This window comes from Ciona intestinalis, chromosome 2 (genome assembly GCF_000224145.3).
Source record: "Ciona intestinalis chromosome 2, KH, whole genome shotgun sequence".
In the NCBI taxonomy this organism is placed as follows: Eukaryota; Metazoa; Chordata; class Ascidiacea; order Phlebobranchia; family Cionidae; genus Ciona; species Ciona intestinalis.
The window spans coordinates 820,842-842,573 of NC_020167.2; the positions used below are offsets into that span (position 1 = coordinate 820,842).

Genomic DNA, 21,732 nt, shown 5'->3' on the forward strand with positions numbered 1-21,732 from the left:
AAAAAAAATTACAGATATATATATATTTTTTTTATTTTTTTTTAAATATAAAAATATATATATATAAAAAATATATTATTTTTTTAGTTGATAGGTTAGTCTACATACCTATGGGTATATTATAGGATGATAATATTGAGTGACATTTATCCCAGTTTCCAGATAGATGTACAGCAGCACCAATCGTATACGCCAATTCCGAGATACCAACAACTAACAAACAAAAATTTACAATATTGAATTTTTATTTTGATATTCTGATCATTTAAAAAAAGCAGCATAAAACAAGACAGCCTATGTTTTATCGGAGTACAAGCATTTTGTCATAAAACAATCTTTTTTTACAACGGTAGCTTAACAATTAATCTGAACATGTGTTGTTTTACAGTTTCTTTTTACAAATGTTTAATCACATTTATGTTGCTAAAAACAAAACAATTTCCATGCTGATAAAAAACCTTAAAAAAGGTTAAGAGGCACTGGAATAGAATTACTGCAGTACAATAAGATAAATTTACTTATATAAGAAAGACACACATAATTACGAAAAAGCAATTATGTACTTACCAAATCGAAAGTAAAGAAAATAACTGATTGGTTCCCTTTTCTCTGCGTTTAATATTGTCCCCAACATGCTAAACCTTGCAATAGTCAACTCCAGAAGCTGCATAATAAATATGATAATAATCAATAAAGCTGTGAGTGAATCCTAAATTAGTATAAATTCTCATGATGGTAGCTTATTCTCTATCCTTAATTTGACTACTTAAATATATAGCACAAGTGACTGATTGTATACAATCATATACACATGGGAAGTATGCAGTAGTTTGGATGATTGTTTTCTATATGTCATTTTCAACTAGCGATACCATAAGAAACCACCGGGATAGAGCAATTATTGTTAAGTGTCTTCTTACAGGACACACTTGTCTACAAGCGACTCTTTGGGCGACACTCTTAATAAACATTGCTCCAACCCACTGTTAACTAAATGGGTTGTAGCACCTTAGGTGTTGGGATAAATGCGAATTCTGACTAAATCTCAGGTCCCATGTTGTGCCATGCTGTGTCCATTCATGTACAATACAATGTTAAACCTAACACGAACAAGTCACACTTACTGTGGCTCCAGCAAGCAACCCCACATAACCAAAGGAAATGCGTCTAACTTTTTGAGCGCATGACACTTTGGTTATGAAACTCGCATTAGCATTTCGACCAACCAGATAATTCAAATCCACGTTTGAATATTGAACAATGTCCGGTGAGGTCGTCACATATACAATGATTACAATCAACCTTTAAAAAAGGATTTTTATTGTACAGATGTAATTATAAATGTGTTAAAATGTAATATTTCAAAAGCAGGGAACACAACAACAACTAGTACATTGTTTTTAATTATGCTGCTGCAGAACTTTTGAATACCTCATTTTCTAAAAAGATAACAAGAAACTTATGTTTTTAAACAGTAACCTTGAAATTACGCATTAACCTCAGAAAGTATTATAAACCTTGACATTGGTCTCAAAAAGTCTGTTTATTAAGGGATTACCTACAAGGTAAAATGAAGAAGAGCTAATATGAAACAAGGCAAGACCAAGTCATCGCTTCCTGTCAACCAACGTCTCTTAAACAATACGATGCCTGGCATGTTGGGACAACATACATAACCTAACCCTGTTTAATTAGGTAATTGTGTTAAAACATAAATAGTATAGATTGTTTAATCTAGTATAGATTGTTTTTTAACTTAGTATAGATTGTTGTTTGTACCAACGGTTGTCATTTATTTCTTGCAAGACAACATGTGCGTTCCATTCACACAAAGAAAAAAATATAAATAGTAAATAGGTCAGAATAATTTTAAGAATACAAAAAGCATATGTTTGGATTCAAAATGTTGAAGAACAGATGATAAACAATACACTTAATTTCAAACATACAGTGAAATTATACATTTAACATGCTAAAAACACACGTATAGTATTAAACTACAACCTACTACATTATATAGTATACCTTAACCGCCTTGTTCGGGAATGGTAAACATACATACATTCTAATCAAGTTAGGCAGGTCCTTACCGCCCGGGGAGCTACATGTTACCCAAGAACGCCCGATACGGTGACATACAAAAAAGCCTGTAGACCCCATAGAGATACTAATATACCACTGTTGTAGATCCCATAGAGATACTAATATACCAGTGTTATATATTAGTATCTCTATGGTAGATACGGACAACTGCAGAATAAACCAGAATAAATTTGATTATTGTTTATTTGCATTGTGTAGGTCTCTACTACGTAGGTAGCGCGTTATATGTGTTATTTGTATTGAATAGTTCGTTTGGTTTATTGACAATGTGGTTAGTTTGTCTTCGTTTAGCGCAGAGAATACGTGTTCAAATCTTGGCGCTGCTACTATCGCGGGCACTACCATTGGCAAGACATTGTAAGGGTCTTTCTTCAAACCAGTGATCTCTTATGCCAATTGGTTGTGGGGGAGATGGGACACTTTGGCAGACGTGATGGGACACTTTGGCAGACGAGACTTTTAATTTTCTTCTTACGAACCCCCATTTAATGATAATCAGGAAGATAATGTTACAGAATTATTCGACAGTATTATCACGACTTTATAAAACGCGAGTCAAAGCGGATTATTGTTTTTAAATTTTCGCAACAAACTGGCGCAGTGACCTAGTGGTTAGTGCGCCTGTCTGTAGGTAATGGGTACAAGGCTCGTCGCTGCCACCATTGTGGGCGCATGTGTCCCTGGGCAAGACACCTAACGGCAATTGCTCCAACCCAGCGGTCACCGATGGGTTGTCCAAACTGATCAGCCATACATGAAAAAAATGAGAAAAATCCCCCCAAAATAATCACTCACGAAGTAACATAGCCTACTTGGTAACTCGTAAGCTGGCACAAGGTGTTAAACCCGTGTGAATGTCGTTTTCCGGCCACGTAAGGATAAAGTAAGTTACATACATTTATTATTACATTACATTCATCCCGACAACTGCAGAGAGAACCAGAATAAGTTTGTTAAGTGCATTGTGACCAATGGTAAGTTATGTGTTTATATGTGTCACGTGTATTGCATAGTTTCGTGACCAAGTAGTTATACTCTCTCTGCCTTTAGGGCAGAGGATACGTGTTCAAAGCTTTGCGCTGCCCTTGGCAAGACAACTTAAGAATGTTTCTTCAATCAAGAGATCTTTATGGGCTGTGCACGCTATCAGCCATATAATGTGTATAGTAGGTTGAGGAAGTTGGAACACTTTTACATTCTATTTTATCATTCTATTTGGCAGTAAACAAAGAACATTTAAAAAATTATAAAACCTTATCCCCAGGATGTTTGGATATCTTGTGCTAAAGATGTCCCGTCTTTCCCCACCCTACCGTATAGCAGGTTTGAGCAAAACCTTAAGCACATAATATCCAAACATCCTGATCGTGTTTTAAATAATTAACAACGATCTATGGGAGTTACGAGGAAACGGTTTTTATAATTATTTGAATGTTCTTTGTTTACTCTCAAATGGAGGAACAAAAACGTTTATACTGCTCAATGGGACGACGTCGAACTGAGCATCATAGCACTTTGTATGTACTTGGCTCGTACAGTTCCAATACCACAGTAGCCTAATTTCTCAATACAAATACACTTTCAATCAAATAATCAAAATTTTGTTTTAATTGCTATCTATCACCACCTCACTATAACATAACAAATGTTTTCCGGTTGAATAATTACAGCACGGTCGTTGGCATATCTTGCCACGAAGCAATCATTTTGCCGGTTGCATTCCGCTCATTACTTGAATCGTCCAACCAACAAGAATATGGTTTCTTATCGAGTGAATTAAAGACAGAGTCCTGGTTTTCAGTTTGGGGTAAACTCGTTGGTCTTGTTTGTACTTTATGGTAATTATTGTGGGGAAGTGTCGTTTTAGTTACATTGTATTTGCGCAGGAACCGAGGGCTTAGCCCGGGTGGGTGATTACCAGTAGTAGTTGACAGTATGTTCGGTCCACTGAAATGAAAACCTGATTGCAGTTCCATGATGGTCTTGTCAAGGGAATCGACAGAACCAAACAAATCCATTTCTGATTCCGATGAAGAATTTTGAGAAAAACGTTTGTTGTCAGGGATCCGTCCTGTTGTATGGGAATAAGGAGCATTGATGCAGACTCCGCCACGTCTACGGACTTCAGGAGACATGGATTTGTTTGTTCTTTGTTCTTTACGGCGAATGACATCCTTTCTACTTTTATCCTGTAAATACAACAGATAAATATTTTGTTACATCGCATGTTTGGACGACCATCATTTTTGCTGCTAGTTCCTTTTTCGTTGTTTATTCAGTACTGTATTCGAAGAGAACTAAAATTTATGTTTATGATGTGTTTATCATTGATGTGTTTGCAATATGTAATACACTAAGGTATAAGAAGAGCCAGTCCTAATAATGTTTCTACGAACACAAGAACTAAACGCACATAAAAATACCTCAAATATCGTGGGTGTATTTTCTATTTTATAAGAAGTTGAAACATCATCCATGCTTGCATGTGAGGTTGGGCTGGCAGTTCGGTCCAGTTCAACTGTTGCTACATGGTCAGCAAGACGACTGGACAATGTTCGAAACTCACCAACTGCGCGCTCAGTATTACTCAGCCATTTCTATTAAAGTAGATTCCAAATTAATCTGTGCGACAACTATCATAAGAAATATAAGTTTAACTTATGTACCTTGCTGGTTCCTTCATTCATTCTATTCTTTGGGGATAGTTTTTCGTGGAGTGTTGAGAACATGGGCTGTTGGCTGGAATTATTAAATAGCACGATTATATATTTGCCCTTAAAAAGTTATAAAAGTGATCATACAGCAAACATTAAGTGAAACTGACCGATCTATATTAAGATGAGTTTGCTTCCGTGGCGTTGGTGTGATATGTTTCATTGCATGCTGGTAGCTTAATCGAGAACATGCAACGTTTGAATCCGAACCAGTCTTTGTTGTTGTATTTTGTTTTTCTACATCTGCTGCTTCGGTATTTGTCGAAAGTGTCCTGAAAAAAACTGTTGTTATTATCAAATAAATAAAATGCTCGTGCTAGAAGTACGATGATTCACACTATCACTGCGTTGTACAACAAGTATTTTTCTATCAACTTCGTATGTTCTACGTGCCCATTCATTACTACTCTGCTCTCTTGTTATGCATTACGTGCCCAAAATTACATCTATGCTCCATGGAGCTGCGAGGTAGCGTCGACTGATGCACCAAACATTATCATCACCTCATATAATTCGCCGTCTTTCTTCGCAACAAATATTCAACAGCTTCAGGATATGACGTTTTTAGAAAATTTAAAACTTTGTGTTGTGTATTCTCATTTAACTGCAAATAGAAGAAGCAACATTTTTAACTCAATATGTTTTCCAACAACCAATTTACAAACCTGAAATAGTTCTTCATGATGTTTGATGATGGTCGTTACTGTTTTAATGACGTTACTATAATCTTCTGGTAGATCTTGTTTTAAAATCTATAAATGAAAATGTGTATCCCGTGGAGCCTACTCTAAATAAACCTTACTACCTGTGATTCACTGCTGGTTTTCTTGAACCGATGCAAAAGGTTTGGTCCAAAAATTGTGGCAAGATTTTCAATATTCATTTTATTTCCTTCAACCTTTATGCAGTTCATTTTATTACTTAATAAGTTTGAAGTAGTTAAACTCACATGCTCTCCATATTTATCACAAGTTGTTTCGGAATGTTTGGCAATTTTCCACAAAAACTTTACCAACGTATACAAAGTGTCGCGATTAGGCATGGGCAACAGCCATAACAATGCTTGTATTGTAGGTATGCGTTCTTCCATAATCAAAGCTGAAAAACAAACAGTGTAAAAAAACACAACTTAATTTATCACATTCTCCTACTTGAGGAAGAAATAAAAGCGGGATACAAATCTTTGGTAAGTAAAGCCTCTGGCAGGTCTCGTAGAAACTCTTTTAAAAGAGCTGCGACGTCATGTGGATTGTAATCCGCATTTATATCAACATCAGCTCCATGATCGAACTCATCCCGTAACTATAAAGTTTAGGGATATAACTTGGAATAAGAAATTAGGAAGTTCTGTTTAAATTGGCCAATTTAAACACTCACGAATTACTAAAAGGTAAACTATCATTCAGTGTCACAGAATACTTTCAAAAATGTAAAAGTTCGAGAAATTGGTTTGGCATCACGTTAGGAATAACTTTGTTTTGGAGGGCATAGACTGTATGCACCCGTGACAGTATTTTGTTATGACTGGAAATGCTAATTCATTTGTCTACAGTTGCCACGTTTCCAATTCATCACAGTTATTATTTAGTGAACCGTGAGTGTAAGTAAATAAATTCAAAAGGAAACATTATCGAATTGCAAAGCTAAGTTAATTAAATTGTTCAACCTGTTTTACTCTCTTTTTCGAGCCAGCAACTCTAAAGATGCCCGTGACATGGATACCTGAAAATAAATATTTACTGAATTCGCAAAAGAGCTTTAGTATTAAAGTGGCACTGACCATACTCCGTAATGTGATCGCAACACTTTTGAACGACGTATGGGACTTGTGCCATGGTCGGTGGGAGAAGTGAACTTCGATCATCTTTGCGATGGTTGTGTGTTGTCTCTGTTATTGACAGGGCTTCAAGTAACTGAGACTGATATGGATCGATCTCATTCACGGAGTCGGCTATGATAGCTCCCTGAAGTAATATATAATATTTTGTCCTGTATTAAATTTGTCTTTGCACAGGTTAGCGTGCTCGGGCCTTGAATAGCTGGTGTAATCTAATAGACAGAAGAAAAATCAACCATTTAGTTTCATCTATTCTAACTTGCAAGCGAGTACGAAGCTGCTGGTGCAACAAGGTATAACTTCAAAAACCCCCAACTTAAAACGTGAGGATAAATATTTAAAGGCCATCAAGAACATTATACGAAAACGATCAATACCCGTCGTTTTAGTGGTCGTGATTCAGATGAAACATTTCGTTTAGATGTTGGGGGAGTGTGAATTGACGTACAGTTTAATGCATTTGTACAATCGCATGTATGTTTTGACGTTATATTGCTTTCTTGTGCGCCTGCTGCTACTGGTGACCTGTCAACATAGTATCGTTGTGTTGGTATACATTTGAGTAGGGTGGGAAAAGGTGGGACAGCCGTTGACTCTAAACTCTCGTCAAATTTGGTAGTAAGCATAGAACATTCACAAACAATTATAAAAGTGCATTCTTACGACCATACGTTAGACCGTCGTTAATTGTTTAAAACACGATCAAAATATTTAGATAATATGTGCAAAAGGTGTCCCATTTCCCTCATATATAACACTGAAAACCAGAAATTTAGTATATGTAAGAATATTTCATTATACAAACACACATACTGTCATGTACCTGTCTGTCATCTCGGAGCCGCTTTGGGGTACCACAGAATCATGATTGTCAGTGGCGAACAAATCCGAATTCGCGGCAAACGAAGCGGATTTTTGTAAACGAAGCAGTTGGTCGTTTTCAACAACTTTCTCCAGTGGGATTCCAAATACACGATCCTGGTCTGATGGTTGAGATTGGATTGGGTAGGTTTAAATAACAATTTTATAAGTTATTTATTTTTGTTTTCTTCTAACCCATTAAAAATGGTAGGAAACTTATTTATGCACTGTCGCGCAAAGGCGATCAATATATGACGCGGAACCTTTTTAAACGAACTTTAAACGCATCGCACTTACTTACAAGTTGGCATATAGTAGGGTTGGAATAACGAAACACCTTTGCATTCTGTTTTCCCATCCTACTTTGGAGTAAACAAAGAACATTTAAGGATTTATAAAACAGTATTCTCGCGATTCTCATAGACTATTGTTAATTGTTTAAAACACGATCCGGAATTTTAGATATTATGTGCTAAACACGTCTTTCCCCCATGCGAAATGTATGTAACTGTTGAGTGATTATGTCTTTGGTTATAACGTTTTAAAACCCATTAGTAACCGCTGGGTTTGAGCAATTGCCGTCAAGTCTCTTGTTCAAGGACACATACCCCACAGTGGCGGTAGTGTCAAGTTTCGAACCCATATTCTTAAATATGTGAACATTGGAGTTTGTTGGAGGAAAGTTGGTGTTATATGATCACCGCCACCATATACGTGCACATTAACTGAATTGCTGAATAGGGTTTCAACACTATAGCCGCCCACAAGCCGTGAAACGAAAATTGTTACTTTATGTTTACAGTAATAACATCACCTTTGTTTTTGTCCTTCGTGCTCAAGTAGAATGCGTACTTTTTTCTTAATGAGTGCTTTTTGCTCAATGCGTTGATGTCTAAACAAATTTGTAAAGCAATTTTGCTAACCGAACAATTAGAAGTAATATACCTCTGGGGACGGAAAACGTCGCCCCAATGTTTTGTAAGTATTCCAACGCAAGCTTGCGCAATGCAGAACATTCTAATTCAGACATGTCCTGCAGTCGAACAGTCTTCAAGTGTTCTCGCTTCAAGCTCATTTTTGACCTGCGTTATTAAACGGCAGCACCTATTAAACAAACTACGAACCTATAATACAGGGTTTTCCTTCTGCATAAATCTTTGTTGTTTTAGTTTAAATTAAATATTTTCCCGAGATCAAATCACCCGCGATATGAAACGCATATATGATGCGTACCTGAATAGTCAGAAGAACACTTCGTTCCGTTATGCGCATGAATGATTTTTAATTTGATTGATTGGCGTTTTCGTATTCAAGCTTGGCTGCTTACCGTGGTATAAATGTACAATGTAGCTTTTATAAACAAATCTCAACTTCATATGGTATATATATAATTACATTAACTAAATAATAACATTTCATCTTGCACTTTACAACTCAAACTTACAAATCTTACTGTTTCTGCATAGTCATCCAAATACAAGCCATAAATATAATCAGTGCCCAACCTTTTAAAAAAATAAACAGGTTTAAAGGATATAGTGTTAAGTCCAAACATCTTGATTAAATATTGATTACTTCTTAATTCCCTAACTGTTGCAATTTCAAGCTAATGGGACGTTCAAATTACCACCAGCATTCTCTATTACTTATCTCTACCTTCCTTACCTTAAACATGCTTTACTTTATAGCCATAAGCATTTAAACTTGCTGAAGTTCTTGTATTTCAACGGGATTACCTGAAGTGTTTATGTTTAACGGGGTGTTAGCTTTGTGACCTGTGTACCAGTACACTTCTAAGCATAATAATACAAGACTTCAACGAAAAGAAATATTTAACAAGCAAAATACGCCCTCGCCAAACAGTATAAGAATACGAGTTTTGTTCGTCCCTAATATATATTCAAATATGATAAAACTAAAACTTTCAAGTATGTATTTCAGATTTACGAATAGACCGTTGTTTTTAATACATCCCTTGAATTCCCTGCTCTTCACTCTAACTACGGCAAATATTTAAATACGTGGTTTACTCGCTGTGCACACTCAAGATGTGAATGACGCACAGCCAATATTGCAGTTTCCGTTCAAGCTAGATTCGAAGTGTAGCTAAACAAACAAGCCAAATACTCTCCGTTCTTTCATATTAGATTAGATGATAAACAACCCAAACATTTACCATATCAAGTGGAATTTCATTTTCAGGATAAAAACACTTATTTGACTTCAAGATACGAATTTCAAATTGTATTGCATTGGTGCGATGTATAGTAGAGTGGGGGAATTTTCTCGACTCATTTGATAGTAAATATAAAACATTCAAAGAATTATAAAACCATATCCTCACGACTTCCATAGACCGTTGGTAAATATTTAAAACACGATCAGAGTATTTGGATATATTGCGCTAAAGGTGTCCCATCTTCCCCCACACCAGTAGACATGCATAGCCACGTGTTTTTGCCCCTTGTATTTCGCAGATAGCACATAAATCGCATGTTTTATCCCGTGCGTTTGGCTGATAGCACATATATCGCTTCACAAATGCTCGAGTTAGGCGGGGAGTTTATAACTTCTGCTTAGATTAGAATATCACGAGAAAGTGAACCACATTTGATTGATGAGCATCGTGAGCGGACAAACAGACCGCCAACGACGTTCGTAAACTTTTGCTCAACAAAGTTTTCTATCAATTGCTCTTCTCCTAATATCAGCAATGCTGCTCGATTAAACTTTAGTATTAAATCTTGTTTCTTCAAACAAAGGAATCATGACATTTTTAAAAACTGTAAACGATTTCACAAACTACCAAAGCACTAACGCTCCGTAAGTGAGTTCCGATAAATTACAATGCGCGGCATGCGAACCTTTTAATCTCCCAGGCACAGATCGTGCCGTAAATTGTTTATTAACCATAAATTTTAATGATATTTCAAGAAAGCATAAGGGTATCTGCAAGTTAAAGTCAGCACTTTATTCCTGTAAAGATGAATAGTCAAAAGATTTGTTTCGTTGTAACGAGTATCATTTAGTAAGTTTCTTACAATAATATAGGTATCATGACTGCGCAATGTGCACGAAAGAAGATGTGGTAAACAATTGAAAGTAATCGAGTGGTGGGTCTTTGTCGATGCCCCGCTGACTTAAACCTCAATTATTTTTTAACAACTTATGACGTCACAGATGCAACGATGCGTGTGACATGAGCTCGTAATATTTTACTTCAGTGGATTTTTAAACCGCGTCGTGGGCAATAGAGCACGCTGTTTGTCATTCAAAACCCATTGAAGGGTACCGGGATTTTCGAATTAGAATTATTGAATAAATACTCCCCACATACACAAAGACATTTCGGGACAGGATTTTTCAGACTTTTTTAACACAGCACTTACGAGCACGGCCCACTATAGATCCGCGAATGAGATTCAACCAAGAATATCGTGTCTTTAGTAGACCGTGCTTCGAGTATTCACATTTGAAAGTTCTTTACAATCAAACATGTAGTCTGAATGTGCAACAATGGGTTGTCCTGTAATAATAGTTTAGTGGGTTGGGGTAAGTTGGGACATGGGGTAAGAAGGGACATGGGGTAAGAAGGAACATGGGGTAAGTTGGGACATGAGGTAAGATGGGTCACTTTTTATTTTTATTTTTCACGGGTACCCATTTGAAACTGTTACAGTATCATTCAACATTATCCTCACGTTCCAACAAAATGCGACAAAAGAGATTACTGCAGTAGTTTAATCAAATAGGCTGAAATGTACAGATTGATTTTGTTTGATAAAATTAGTTATATTTTTAGGAGAAAAATTGAGAAAGTTATGCTCTTTTTATTTTATGGATCCTTAACCCAGACTTTTGCTAATATTGCAAGTTTAACTTGGAAATAACTAAACATAAATAGCTTGTTTGTGTTTTAGGTGTAGTGACCACGCATTTTTCTTCACTTAAATGTAAAGTCCACCAAAAATAATCACCCACAAAGTAACATACTTGGTAATTCGTAAGCTGGCGCGAGGTGTATGAACATATGTGTTATAACGACTGTCGTTTTCCGGTCACGCGAGGATAAAGTAAGTTTCATTCATTCATTCAAAATAGAGTGGGGTAAAGCGGCCGCTCCCGGGACTTATGAATAAAATCAAAGTAAAATTATCGTTTTAAAAAGTGTAAAAAGTTAGCGTGCTAAATAAATTGGCACAATTTGTTTATTTCGGAAAGGTAATTACTAGTTGCAAAATATTAATAATATAAAATTTTAACTTTTTAGGTATAACCTAAGTCCGTATATAAACATGTTTGTTTATATTTGGACTCTTGGTATTACGTAGCCGGAACGCGATGCTTGATCGGTAGAAGGTTGTAGAAATATGTTTTTATGGCGAATATTAATATTCATAGTTAATAACTGTTTGAACTGTTTAAATTTTAGTTTAAAATCAGAACCGCTGGGGTCTAGTTACTAAAGGGGGATCACCTTGATTTGCAGCGTTTGAAATCATAGATATCATATGTTTGAAATACGAATTGCACATTGCCATTCTTTACGTTGTAATTCACGTGTTCATACATTAAAGCAATGCTTTCTTGTTAACTTGTTACATAAATAATTTGTGTTTTGCAGTTACAAAGCGTTTGTCCTGGTAAAATGGCAGGAAATCTTGGCAGTGAAATTCGTAGAATATTTGACAACATGGAGTATGGGCCAGCACCAGAATCTGCAGATGTTGCAAAAGTAAGATTGTCGAATGACAAGTTTTGCATTATTGCTGTACACGTACAGTTTTTTTTTATAGAAATGGTTATCTCAACATAAAGACAGTTTGGGACATTTCATTAACGGGGAATGGGTGAAACCAGAAAATCGAAAAACTTACACAACTTGTAGTCCAGCAACTGGTGAAGCTCTGGCTGATACAATACAGGTAAATCCCAAGCAAATATCAAACAAGTTTGCCGGATTAAAATTACATTTACATAGTAAACACAACTCAATATGCAAATCCGTCATACCAAAATTAGAACATGCACATTGTAACCAATTGATAGTGGTTAGTATTAGTAGTTCGATTATAGTGATGCGTGTCCTTGGTTAAGACAGTTAATGGTAATTGCCTTTTTGACCAGAGACGCTACGCGGCCACGTCTAATAAATGTCAAATAACCATATGTTGGTAAACATATCATACGACATACATATTGAATATAGTGTCATATTTATACAGGGTGAAGAAGAAGATGTAAACCTTGCTGTGTCTTGTGCTAAGACAGCTTTTCAATCTTGGTCTCAACTACCAGCTCATACCAGAGCAAGGTATGCATGTGGCCGTTTACAATTATAAGCCCGATTTGTGTCCTAAACTTTTGTTTACTTTAATATTTATTCCACTTTTTGTTGCCGTTTAAGAATGTTTTTAACTGAACAGTTTAATGGAGATTTTATTCCAATCTTTCTGAATTTTTATAATCTATATTAGATTTGAGTTGTGCTTTTTTTAAACAAACAAATTTTAATAATGTGTTTTCTACACAGGCATTTATATGCAGTTGCAAGAAATGTGCAAAAACATCATCGACTTATAGCAGTCATTGAAGCTCTTGATAACGGGAAATCCATCCGAGAGACAAGAGACTGCGACATACCTCTTGTTGCTCGGCATTTTTATCACTATGCTGGTTGGGCTCAATTCTCGGATACTGAAATGAGAGAATGGAAACCAGTTGGTAATGCATTCTATATTTCATCATCTTGTTTTTCTAATTTTAAAGAGGACTAAACTTTTTTCTGAGATGATATACTTAATAACTCATCAGCTGGCATGAGGTGTATGACACAAAACACCTGTGTTTATAACAAATGTCGTTTTCCAGCCACGCGAGGATAAAAACAGTTAGAATCATTCATTCGTGCATTTAATATACAGCATAGATAAAAATGTTTGTGACAATGTGATTAAAAAATAATTTTTATTAATGTATAATTTAAACTCGATATGTTTGAACCAGGTGTTGTAGGAGCTATTGTTCCATGGAACTTTCCACTCATGTTATTAACATGGAAGGTTGGTAGACTTGTAGTTACTTCTTAATCTTTAATCAAAGTGTATTACCTGTATAAATCAGGTGACGGCAAGAAAAATATGTATATATATATATTTTTTATATAAATGTGTAAAAATCAATTTTGTTGCTAAACTGAAAATTGGGGAATGTCTAAATTACCCTGATTGAGGCAACCTGAATAGGATATTGGAATCGAATGAATTTGCCAAAATAACTTGGATATATATGTCTTGTACAACTGACAGCAAAAGTTCATATTATGTATATTATTTTGTGTTTTGATTCTTGTTTATGTTCACGTTTGTTTTTAATAATGAATAGTTTTCTACATGATTTACAGTGTGTGACACAACCGGCATCAATATCATCATACTTATGGGTTTCATGTCGTTGAGCTTATCATAACTTGCAGAACAAACTAATCACTTCTGTCTTGAATGTTGTATTTACTGTGTACACTGGCTACTTGTTACATGCTAACATACAAGATGTGTTCATTGTGTTTAACCTCAACTAATATTGAAAGTATTTAACTTAAATGATCAGGTTTGCCCTGCACTTGCGATGGGCAACACAGTAGTGTTGAAACCCGCCACATTCACTAGATTGTCAGCTCTCTTGTTTGCTGAGATATGCCATGAAGCTGGTCTCCCACCAGGTACACTGATCCAAGTATAAATTAATTGTAATGAATCAAAAAGTTGGACCCAAAAGTTGGGCTTACTTCTCCATAAAAGACATAGAAATATTGCTTGTTTTTAAAAAACGTAAACCTTAAAAGTCCACTTGAAATATTTGCATAATCTGCTAACCACAAACAAAGTCAACTTCGAATGGTCTTAAAATTAATAAATTATTAGACATCACATTATAGAAAATTAAAAAAAATGGACAGACAAGTGTTAAATTTGCAAGCCAAATAAGTATTTGAGTTTAAATCTGTTTAAACAAATATATTATTTACAATACACTGATTATTTTTTTCTTATTTAAGGTGTGTTCAACGTAGTCACTGGCAACGGATCATTTGGTAGCAAACTTGCTCTTCATCCTGATGTTGATAAAGTTGCTTTTACTGGTTCAACACCGGTACTATTATTTATATAGAATAGAATTAAAATTTGTTGTTACAAATTATGCACTACCGTTTCAATGTATAAATCTCCAACTCAGTGGTCACTAATAAGTTGTTTAAAAAAATCAGTCATTCATGAAATCTATCACTCCAGGTAATTATGTGGTAACTTAAAAGCTTGCGAGAGGTGTATAAAACAGAACACCTATGTTATTTTAACGACTTTCGTTTTCTAGCTACCCTAAAATAAAGCAAGTTACATTCGTTCAATAACCGAGATTTATGCATTGGATAGTTCATAGTTAAAACTATAGCATATACAAAGTTCCAGTAGCATCCCTAATAAATGTATAATAGGAACAATTCGAATACAGGAGACTGTTAAATGATCCACAATCTACGCTTTATTCTTATTTTGTAATAAAAAAAACTATCTTGACTTATGTTATGTAGGTTGGACAAACTTTGCGTCGATTGACAGCTGGAACTGGGAAGAAACTTTCTCTTGAACTTGGTGGGAAATCTCCTGTCATTGTGATGGACACTGCTGATATAGATAGTGCTGTTGAAGGAATAGTTGATGCTATTTATTTCAATCAAGGCCAGGTAGTGCATGAGTTACATGTCATATTAAGGCACAGATTACATTTAACCATCTTTTTTATAAATGTTCTTATCAAGCTTATGTTATATCTATACATTGCGATATAATTAGATCATGTCTGCAGTTGTTTATAAAATATCATTCACTTTAAATAGTCCGTAGATTATTTTTATAGATTTTATATATATTTTGTAGATTTTTTGTCCACTTCTGTTATGTATTAACTTGTTACTTATATATCTATTAAATACAGCTATCTTTACCTATTCTAGGTTTGCAGTGCCGGGTCGCGACTGTTGGTTCAAGAAAATATATTTGATGATGTGATTCAAAGAGTGAAAGAGAGATTGAAACATTTTCGAATCGGCCATTCACTTGATAAGGTGGCAACTTTACAAAGATTAGTTTCTTCATGTTTCATAGAAAAATCTGTCATGTTAAATAATGAAATACAATATTTTATCGCTGTTTATTAGTAAAGTAAATATTGAAAAATCCTGTTATTGGAAATCTCAATAACGAACTTTGATTTTTATTTACTTGTAGTTTATTAATTTGATCATAATGTTTCCTGTATCAGGCGATAGACATGGGTGCTATTGTAAGCCAAGCTCAATATAACACCATAAAAGAATATGTGGATGATGCAAGAGCTACAGGAGCAGATGTATTTCAACCAGATATTCCACTTCCTGCCAAAGGCCTCTTCTACCCACCAACATTGATAACAAATGTTCAAACTGTTTCAAGGGTTGTGAGAGAAGAGGTAAATTGTTCATTGCTATATTTCTCAACTTTTTCTACATGGGTTTGGATATGGGAAATAATTTTACAATTTCAAAGGCCTGCAAACGAATTGCAATATCATGTTTCATTATTCTGTTGCTCACCATGTAAACTGCTTGTTTGGTGTAAAAAATCAAATTATTCTGTATTGCAAACAATATAATATATTGCATAATATGCTAATTTTTTTTATTTTTGGATAATAATATATTCAGATATTTGGTCCTGTGTTAGTTGCCCTGCCATTTCGAACAGCTAAAGAAGCTGGTAACCTTGGTAACAACACGAACTATGGATTGGCTGCAAGTGTGTGGTCGGAAAACCTTCCTACAGGTTTGTAAGTGTGTTATTAAATAATAAATATATAAATGTAACTTACTTTATCCTCGTTTGATCAAAAAACGACAGTTGTTAAACTTGTGTCAGCTTAGGAGTTACCAAGTATATCACTTTGTCCTTGATTGATTTTTAGTGGGAATTTCTTATTTGTGGCCAATAATTTGGACAACCCATTACAACGTATGTAATGTAGCAGCGGAGGGCGTTAAATCCATTACCTCTGGGTAATCAATGGTGTATGCTGTAAATTTGGGTTTCTTAATAATACTAGTGTTTAGAACCTGTTTGTGGTCTGCACATGCAAAAAGGATAGTCACTGCTTGTAAAATATGGTTCAGATTGATTGATGAACCCAATATAAACAAGTACTGAATTAATTTTTGTGGTTTTATATTTAACAAAAGTTCTATCTTTCAGCATTGGAGTTGGCCATCACACTAAAAGCTGGCACAGTGTGGGTGAATTGTCACAACTTATTTGACGCTGCTGCTGGGTTTGGTGGCTACAGGGAAAGTGGGTTTGGTAGAGATGGTGGCAAGGAGGGATTGTATGAATATGTCATGCCTAAATGGGAACGAACAATAAGACAAAATGTTGATGTAAGCCTTAGTTTCATACATTACATGTTTATAAGAAAATGATATAATTTGATTTAACCAATTTTTTTAAAACATGTATGTGTCTGTATCAGTAAGTTAACAGCTGGTTAAATTCAATTTAAATAAGAGGCTAACGATTTAGGAGAAATATGTACATATCCTTTGTTATACAATTGGTTGGATTTTTGTCTGTTAGGTTTTTACAGCACCAGATCCTTACCGTATTTCTTTAAAAAAGGTCAGATTCATCTGCTTAATTGTTATGTTTTTTTATAAATGCCCTCTTAACCTAAACATTGGTCCAACCAAAAAATTATTTTTAGCTAAATTTACTAAATTAAACAATGTGTAACTAACGAATTCACATTTTAAATCTTTCCCGATAGATTGATATCAAAACATTTGGTGCTTCGTTTGGAAGTGGGACTTCCCCAACACCAGGACAAGGTGGGCCATCAAAATCTCAATTGTGTCCAAATGGAAAACAACAACCATTGTAAGTTTGATATTCAGTCACATGTGCGTTGAAGTTCGTCAGGAAACTTGGCATAACAGCCTTTTAGAACTTTTATATTTCTATATTTTACTATTTTAGTAAGTTATTGTTATTTGGTGAAGATTGATAGTTTGTGTGACTGTGGCAAACATCATGTGAGATGGAACAAACCTCAATGTTGGTTTATATTCAGTGGTTTACTTTTTATTATTAGTAGGTAATTCATGAATACTTTGTGTTTATGTGCTAATGTGCTTATTAAACATTTCTACAGAGTTGACCACACATACAAAGTATATTATGGTGGTGCACAGAAGAGGCCTGATGGTTGCTATTCACGACCAATATATGCAGCACATGACAAACAAACCATTGTAGCTTACGTTGGTGACAGCAATCGTAAAGATGTGAGGAATGCTGTGGAAGCTGCTCACAAGGCGGCCCCTGGGTGGGGTAAGAGAGCCGCACACAACAGGTAGGTTATTTAATCTATAAATGTTGCAGATTTACCTCACATGGCGGGAACTACCATACATTTTGGATGTATTGTATTTTATGTCGAAAATTATTTTTCTTTAGCTTGTCTATTATGATTTGCACTGCATAAATTACAAATTATGGTAAAGTAGTAATAAGTGGCAAAAAATGTACAAGCTCTATTCGCTTATTTCTTATCAGAAGCACTCATCCCTAGAGAAAAATCAATTTGCAAAGGAGCAAATTTTTAAATACGAAAATAGTGAAGATATAAATTAGTTCCCCAACAATGTTAAGCTTCTCTCCCATCTAAATTTAAATGTATGATAATGTTTATTCTCAGGGCGCAGATTGTTTACTATATGGCTGAAAATCTTGAATTGCGAAGGCAGGAAATAGCAGAGCGTATTTCATTGCTAACAGGTGATATACTTCATTCAAACATACAGTTTACTGTAATATAACCCAAAAACATAAAATCATAAAACTGAAGTTTTTTTTTTGATTTATTTTTTCCCAGGTAAAACTTTAGAGAATTCATTCAAAGAAGTTGATTTATCAATTCAGAGGTTGTTTTATTGGGGAGCTTACGCTGATAAATATGGTGGGAATGTACAAGTAAGTGTAAATGTCTGTTGTAGTGGTTCAGTATTTGGGAGATTTAACTGGAAGATATCAGGTGTGATGCCTGATGTCACCACTATTGTTGGCATGTGTATTCTATGGGCAAATCTCTGGTGTCGTGGCCCAGTTGGTTACAGTTGCTCCAACTCAATGATTGCTAATAGGTTGTCTAAATCAGCCGCACATAAAAAATCCAAAAAAAATCTCCCACAAAGTACCACAGGAGGATAAAGTAAGTTAAATTTATTCGAATCAATTAATGGTGATTGCTTTAAACCAGATAATAGATTGCCCAAAACACATGTTTTAATGTGTTGCTTTAACCATCAACACAGAAATAATAACGCCTGTACCATCATTAATTTCTTATGCGCACAACACTTAAACCATTCTAATTGCAGGAGACAACATTGTATGGTTGTACCGTGTGTATTCGTGAACCGGTGGGTGTTGTGGGTATTGCTTGCCCTGATGAATTCCCTTTGTTAGGATTTGTTTCTCTCTTTGCTCCCGCTATTGTTCGTGCTAATTGTGTTGTGATTATCCCAAGTGATAAATATCCAATACCTGCGCTCGATTTTTACCAGGTCAGTCCTGTTTTTATTGTATGATAAACTAACTCAATGAATACTGGATCAATATAACCTTTGTGTTCAAATGTGCCGACCCACTCCATCCCTCTTTATTGATCAGGGTTTATCCTTATTATAACAAATGCCTCACATCCTTTGAAAAAGTTGAATCAGAATATATAGTAGGGTGGGGAAAAACAGGACAGATTTAGCACATAATATCTAAACATCCTGATTGTGTTTTAAAAAATTAACAATGTTCTATGGAAGTCGTGAGGATACGGTTTTAAAATTCTTTGAATGTTCTTTGGTTACTGCTAAATTTAACGAGTAAATAGAATGAAAAGGTGTTCCATCTTCCCCATCCTACTATATTTGTAAGTTTTTTCAATAATTGTTCCAATTTTAATATGAGGATGATTTACTCTGACAAGTTATGATAGTGGTTCTTTGTTAGCTCTTAAACACCGATCAATACATTTGCGAAGCATTTTATGTTACCATTATCTATTCAACGTTATCTATTCAACTAGAATCATTTGTTCTAAAAAATCTTTGTTCAGTTAAAATAAATTGTCCATTTCTATTTGCTATGACTAGTTTTTTACTTGGCAGATCAGTGTTGGTATTTATAATGTTTAAAAGCCAAGCTTTTCAATTCAATGATAAGTTTGGTTTGGTTACAGATTTTTAATAATAAAGTTCCAACAATTTTATATTGATGACTGATGTATTGGATACTGTGAGGTTGTTTTGGTCCGCCTGATTTGGTTTCTGGAATATTCTGTCAACTTTTAATGGAAATTTTTTAATTGTCAGGCAGTCACATTTTAAAAGTAAAATCACTCTAAAACTATGGGCAGTGTTATTATATAAAACATTCTTTTATATAAATGTAAAATAAATTTTGCTGTCACAATATTCTGTAATTCTTTTTAGGTATTTGATACTTCTGATTTACCAGCAGGAGTGGTTAACGTACTCAGTGGAAATAAGGATCATATCAGCAAGTATCTGACTGAACATCAAAATGTTGATGCTATGTGGTATTTTGGTTCAGCCGAGGTAATTTAATAAAAACTTTTTTTTATGATTTTATCAAGTTCGAAATATAAATAAGCTTAATTAAAATGCGACAACATACTAAACTGGCATCGTTTAAAATTATATTTTTATAAGATTCTAAATTATTCAAACAATATAATTAGCAGAAATCATTACAAAACCAGGGTAAAATCGAGTGGATGCATTTTTTAATATTATGCAGATATTTTTTATTAAGCCAAACCTAAATATGAAACCAGGGTTTTTAAAATTGTATGATTTTTTTGATATCTTTATTTATATATTATTCTATGAAGACTATGATGATATTTGAGCTGTTTGCTTGGTGCACGTGTGTCTATTACAATGGAAGGACTTTTATGATATTTACAGATAAATAATTGTTCACACTTCTGCTTCATTCCAGGGTTCAAAATTTGTTGAGTTTACGTCTGCTGAGAATGTTAAGCGGACATGGGTCAACTATGGTAAGGAGAGAGATTGGATGGATCAGGATCAAGGTCAAGGAGAAGAATTTCTTTATCATGCAACTCAATGTAAAAATATCTGGATGCCAATGGGAACAACATTTTCGAACTAAATATTTCTTATGTTTTTTATTGAATAAATATTGAAATACCCAATATTGAAATTTTAAACAATAATATTACTTTTTCAAAAGTTCCAATTGATTATATGTTGTTTACCACTTTTATCCATGTAACTGCGGTGGATATGTTTCGGTTAAATTGTGGCTGCTGTAATGTTTTAAATTGTTGGTGCTTGGTTTTTAATTGATCAGTTTAGTTCACTGTCCGTTCCCTTAATCATGTTTTTCTTGGTAATTTGTGTGTGTGAATTTTTACAAAAGCTTAAAAAAACGAAATATAAACTGTAAAAATTGCAAGCCTGTTGTATCCATTAAATAAATTATTGCGATTATTTATCCATATTTATATTGGACAGTAATTTTTTGCAGGAAATGTGTAACAGTAGTACATATTTAATCAACTTTAATTCTGTGAAATTCCGTGCAATTAAAATGCATATAATAAAAAAATATTGCATTAAAGTAACTGATCACAAAAAATGACAAATTCTTTGTAAATCTCAGATATCTATTCGTCAGTCGGTACAAATATTTGGACCGAGTTCACGTAACTTTTGATAAATTAAAATACGGTTATTACACTAGATGCGCCAGACTAGATAACCGATTGTTAGCTATGACGTCATAGAAGAAATGTTCCTTTTAATTTTTCTTCCGATGTTTGATGTCTTTGTATTATTCGCGACCGGATGTGTGGAGTGTGAAACATTTAGTTAGAGAAAGTTTTTTGTTTTAATCTTAAAACTACCATTTTATTTATCTATAACAAGCAAAGAATCACCGCGTCTTTAGTAAGTATTAGTCATGTATTAATCAAGTAGGTATAACTGTTCTTATATATATACTTTATTAAATGTTTTTTTTTACGATAATACGTATGCGGTTTATATACCATACAGTGAATGAATTGTCGTATTCTCTCGTGTTA

The 21,732-nt window shown here is 34.5% G+C and overlaps 4 protein-coding genes across 6 annotated transcripts in view; 1 reads left to right on the forward strand and 3 right to left on the reverse strand.

Annotated features, from left to right (window-relative positions):
- LOC100178042 (sn1-specific diacylglycerol lipase alpha) overlaps nucleotides 1–18,510 on the reverse strand; it is a 29,624-nt gene extending 11,114 nt beyond the window's left edge. The window contains exons 1-2 of the mRNA XM_026840810.1: nucleotides 18,482–18,510; nucleotides 15,847–15,853 (exon numbers count right to left, since the gene is read on the reverse strand). Of these exons, the coding sequence (XP_026696611.1) occupies nucleotides 15,847–15,853; nucleotides 18,482–18,495 (21 nt within the window). The 5' untranslated portion in view covers nucleotides 18,496–18,510. The remainder of the gene's footprint in view (nucleotides 1–15,846; nucleotides 15,854–18,481) is intronic.
- On the reverse strand, nucleotides 86–2,123 carry LOC108951063 (sn1-specific diacylglycerol lipase alpha). Of its 2 annotated transcripts, none has more exons than XM_018817772.2 (5): nucleotides 2,026–2,120; nucleotides 1,563–1,683; nucleotides 1,125–1,302; nucleotides 568–664; nucleotides 86–213 (listed from the first exon to the last, which is right to left on the reverse strand). In XM_018817772.2, exons 2-5 carry the CDS (start codon nucleotides 1,655–1,657, stop codon nucleotides 101–103), a joined length of 483 nt encoding a protein of 160 aa, XP_018673317.2. In that variant the 5' UTR covers nucleotides 1,658–1,683; nucleotides 2,026–2,120; the 3' UTR covers nucleotides 86–100. The 2 variants fall into 2 exon arrangements, 1 of the variants encoding a protein (XP_018673317.2); XR_003397607.1 differs by having other exon boundaries at nucleotides 89–213; nucleotides 1,559–1,683; nucleotides 2,026–2,123.
- LOC100180410 (rho GTPase-activating protein 6) lies at nucleotides 3,689–8,941 on the reverse strand. 2 transcript variants are annotated; one of them, XM_002128064.4, is made up of 15 exons: nucleotides 8,461–8,936; nucleotides 8,330–8,407; nucleotides 7,478–7,637; nucleotides 7,032–7,179; nucleotides 6,598–6,781; nucleotides 6,484–6,539; nucleotides 5,969–6,119; nucleotides 5,767–5,915; nucleotides 5,623–5,715; nucleotides 5,483–5,569; nucleotides 5,321–5,421; nucleotides 4,928–5,089; nucleotides 4,770–4,842; nucleotides 4,527–4,700; nucleotides 3,689–4,292 (listed from the first exon to the last, which is right to left on the reverse strand). In XM_002128064.4, exons 1-15 carry the CDS (start codon nucleotides 8,588–8,590, stop codon nucleotides 3,768–3,770), a joined length of 2,271 nt encoding a protein of 756 aa, XP_002128100.1. In that variant the 5' UTR covers nucleotides 8,591–8,936; the 3' UTR covers nucleotides 3,689–3,767. The 2 variants fall into 2 exon arrangements, with proteins under 2 accessions (XP_002128100.1, XP_026696610.1); XM_026840809.1 differs by having other exon boundaries at nucleotides 5,623–5,915; nucleotides 8,461–8,941.
- Nucleotides 12,096–21,284, forward strand: LOC100182755 (aldehyde dehydrogenase family 16 member A1-like). Its single transcript, XM_002128016.4, has 19 exons — nucleotides 12,096–12,250; nucleotides 12,312–12,440; nucleotides 12,741–12,829; nucleotides 13,049–13,239; nucleotides 13,522–13,577; nucleotides 14,125–14,236; nucleotides 14,573–14,667; nucleotides 15,107–15,259; nucleotides 15,530–15,640; nucleotides 15,838–16,023; nucleotides 16,259–16,376; nucleotides 16,800–16,981; nucleotides 17,368–17,477; nucleotides 17,752–17,952; nucleotides 18,298–18,377; nucleotides 18,475–18,572; nucleotides 18,980–19,165; nucleotides 20,090–20,215; nucleotides 20,622–21,284. Exons 1-19 carry the CDS (start codon nucleotides 12,164–12,166, stop codon nucleotides 20,793–20,795), a joined length of 2,484 nt encoding a protein of 827 aa, XP_002128052.1. The 5' UTR covers nucleotides 12,096–12,163; the 3' UTR covers nucleotides 20,796–21,284.
- Nucleotides 21,285–21,732: the final 448 nt, after the last annotated feature.

What these genes read in the sequence shown, in the direction of transcription:
- LOC100182755 (XM_002128016.4), top strand. Translation starts at nt 12,164, where the DNA reads ATGGCAGGAAATCTTGGCAGTGAAATTCGTAGAATATTTGACAACATG. An exon ending in CAAGGGTTGTGAGAGAAGAG is followed by an intron (nt 16,024 to 16,258) that starts GTAAATTGTTCA and finishes TAATATATTCAG; the next exon opens with ATATTTGGTCCTGTGTTAGT. An exon ending in GTCGGAAAACCTTCCTACAG is followed by an intron (nt 16,377 to 16,799) that starts GTTTGTAAGTGT and finishes TCTATCTTTCAG; the next exon opens with CATTGGAGTTGGCCATCACA.
- LOC100180410 (XM_026840809.1), bottom strand. Translation starts at nt 8,590, where the DNA reads ATGAGCTTGAAGCGAGAACACTTGAAGACTGTTCGACTGCAGGACATG. An exon ending in GACGTTTTCCGTCCCCAGAG is followed by an intron (nt 8,408 to 8,460) that starts GTATATTACTTC and finishes AAATTTGTTTAG; the next exon opens with ACATCAACGCATTGAGCAAA. An exon ending in ACTCATCTTAATATAGATCG is followed by an intron (nt 4,843 to 4,927) that starts GTCAGTTTCACT and finishes TAATAATTCCAG; the next exon opens with CCAACAGCCCATGTTCTCAA.
- LOC108951063 (XM_018817772.2), bottom strand. Translation starts at nt 1,657, where the DNA reads ATGCCAGGCATCGTATTGTTTAAGAGACGTTGGTTGACAGGAAGCGAT. An exon ending in GGTTGCTTGCTGGAGCCACA is followed by an intron (nt 665 to 1,124) that starts GTAAGTGTGACT and finishes TTTATTATGCAG; the next exon opens with CTTCTGGAGTTGACTATTGC. An exon ending in TTTTCTTTACTTTCGATTTG is followed by an intron (nt 214 to 567) that starts GTAAGTACATAA and finishes TTTGTTTGTTAG; the next exon opens with TTGTTGGTATCTCGGAATTG.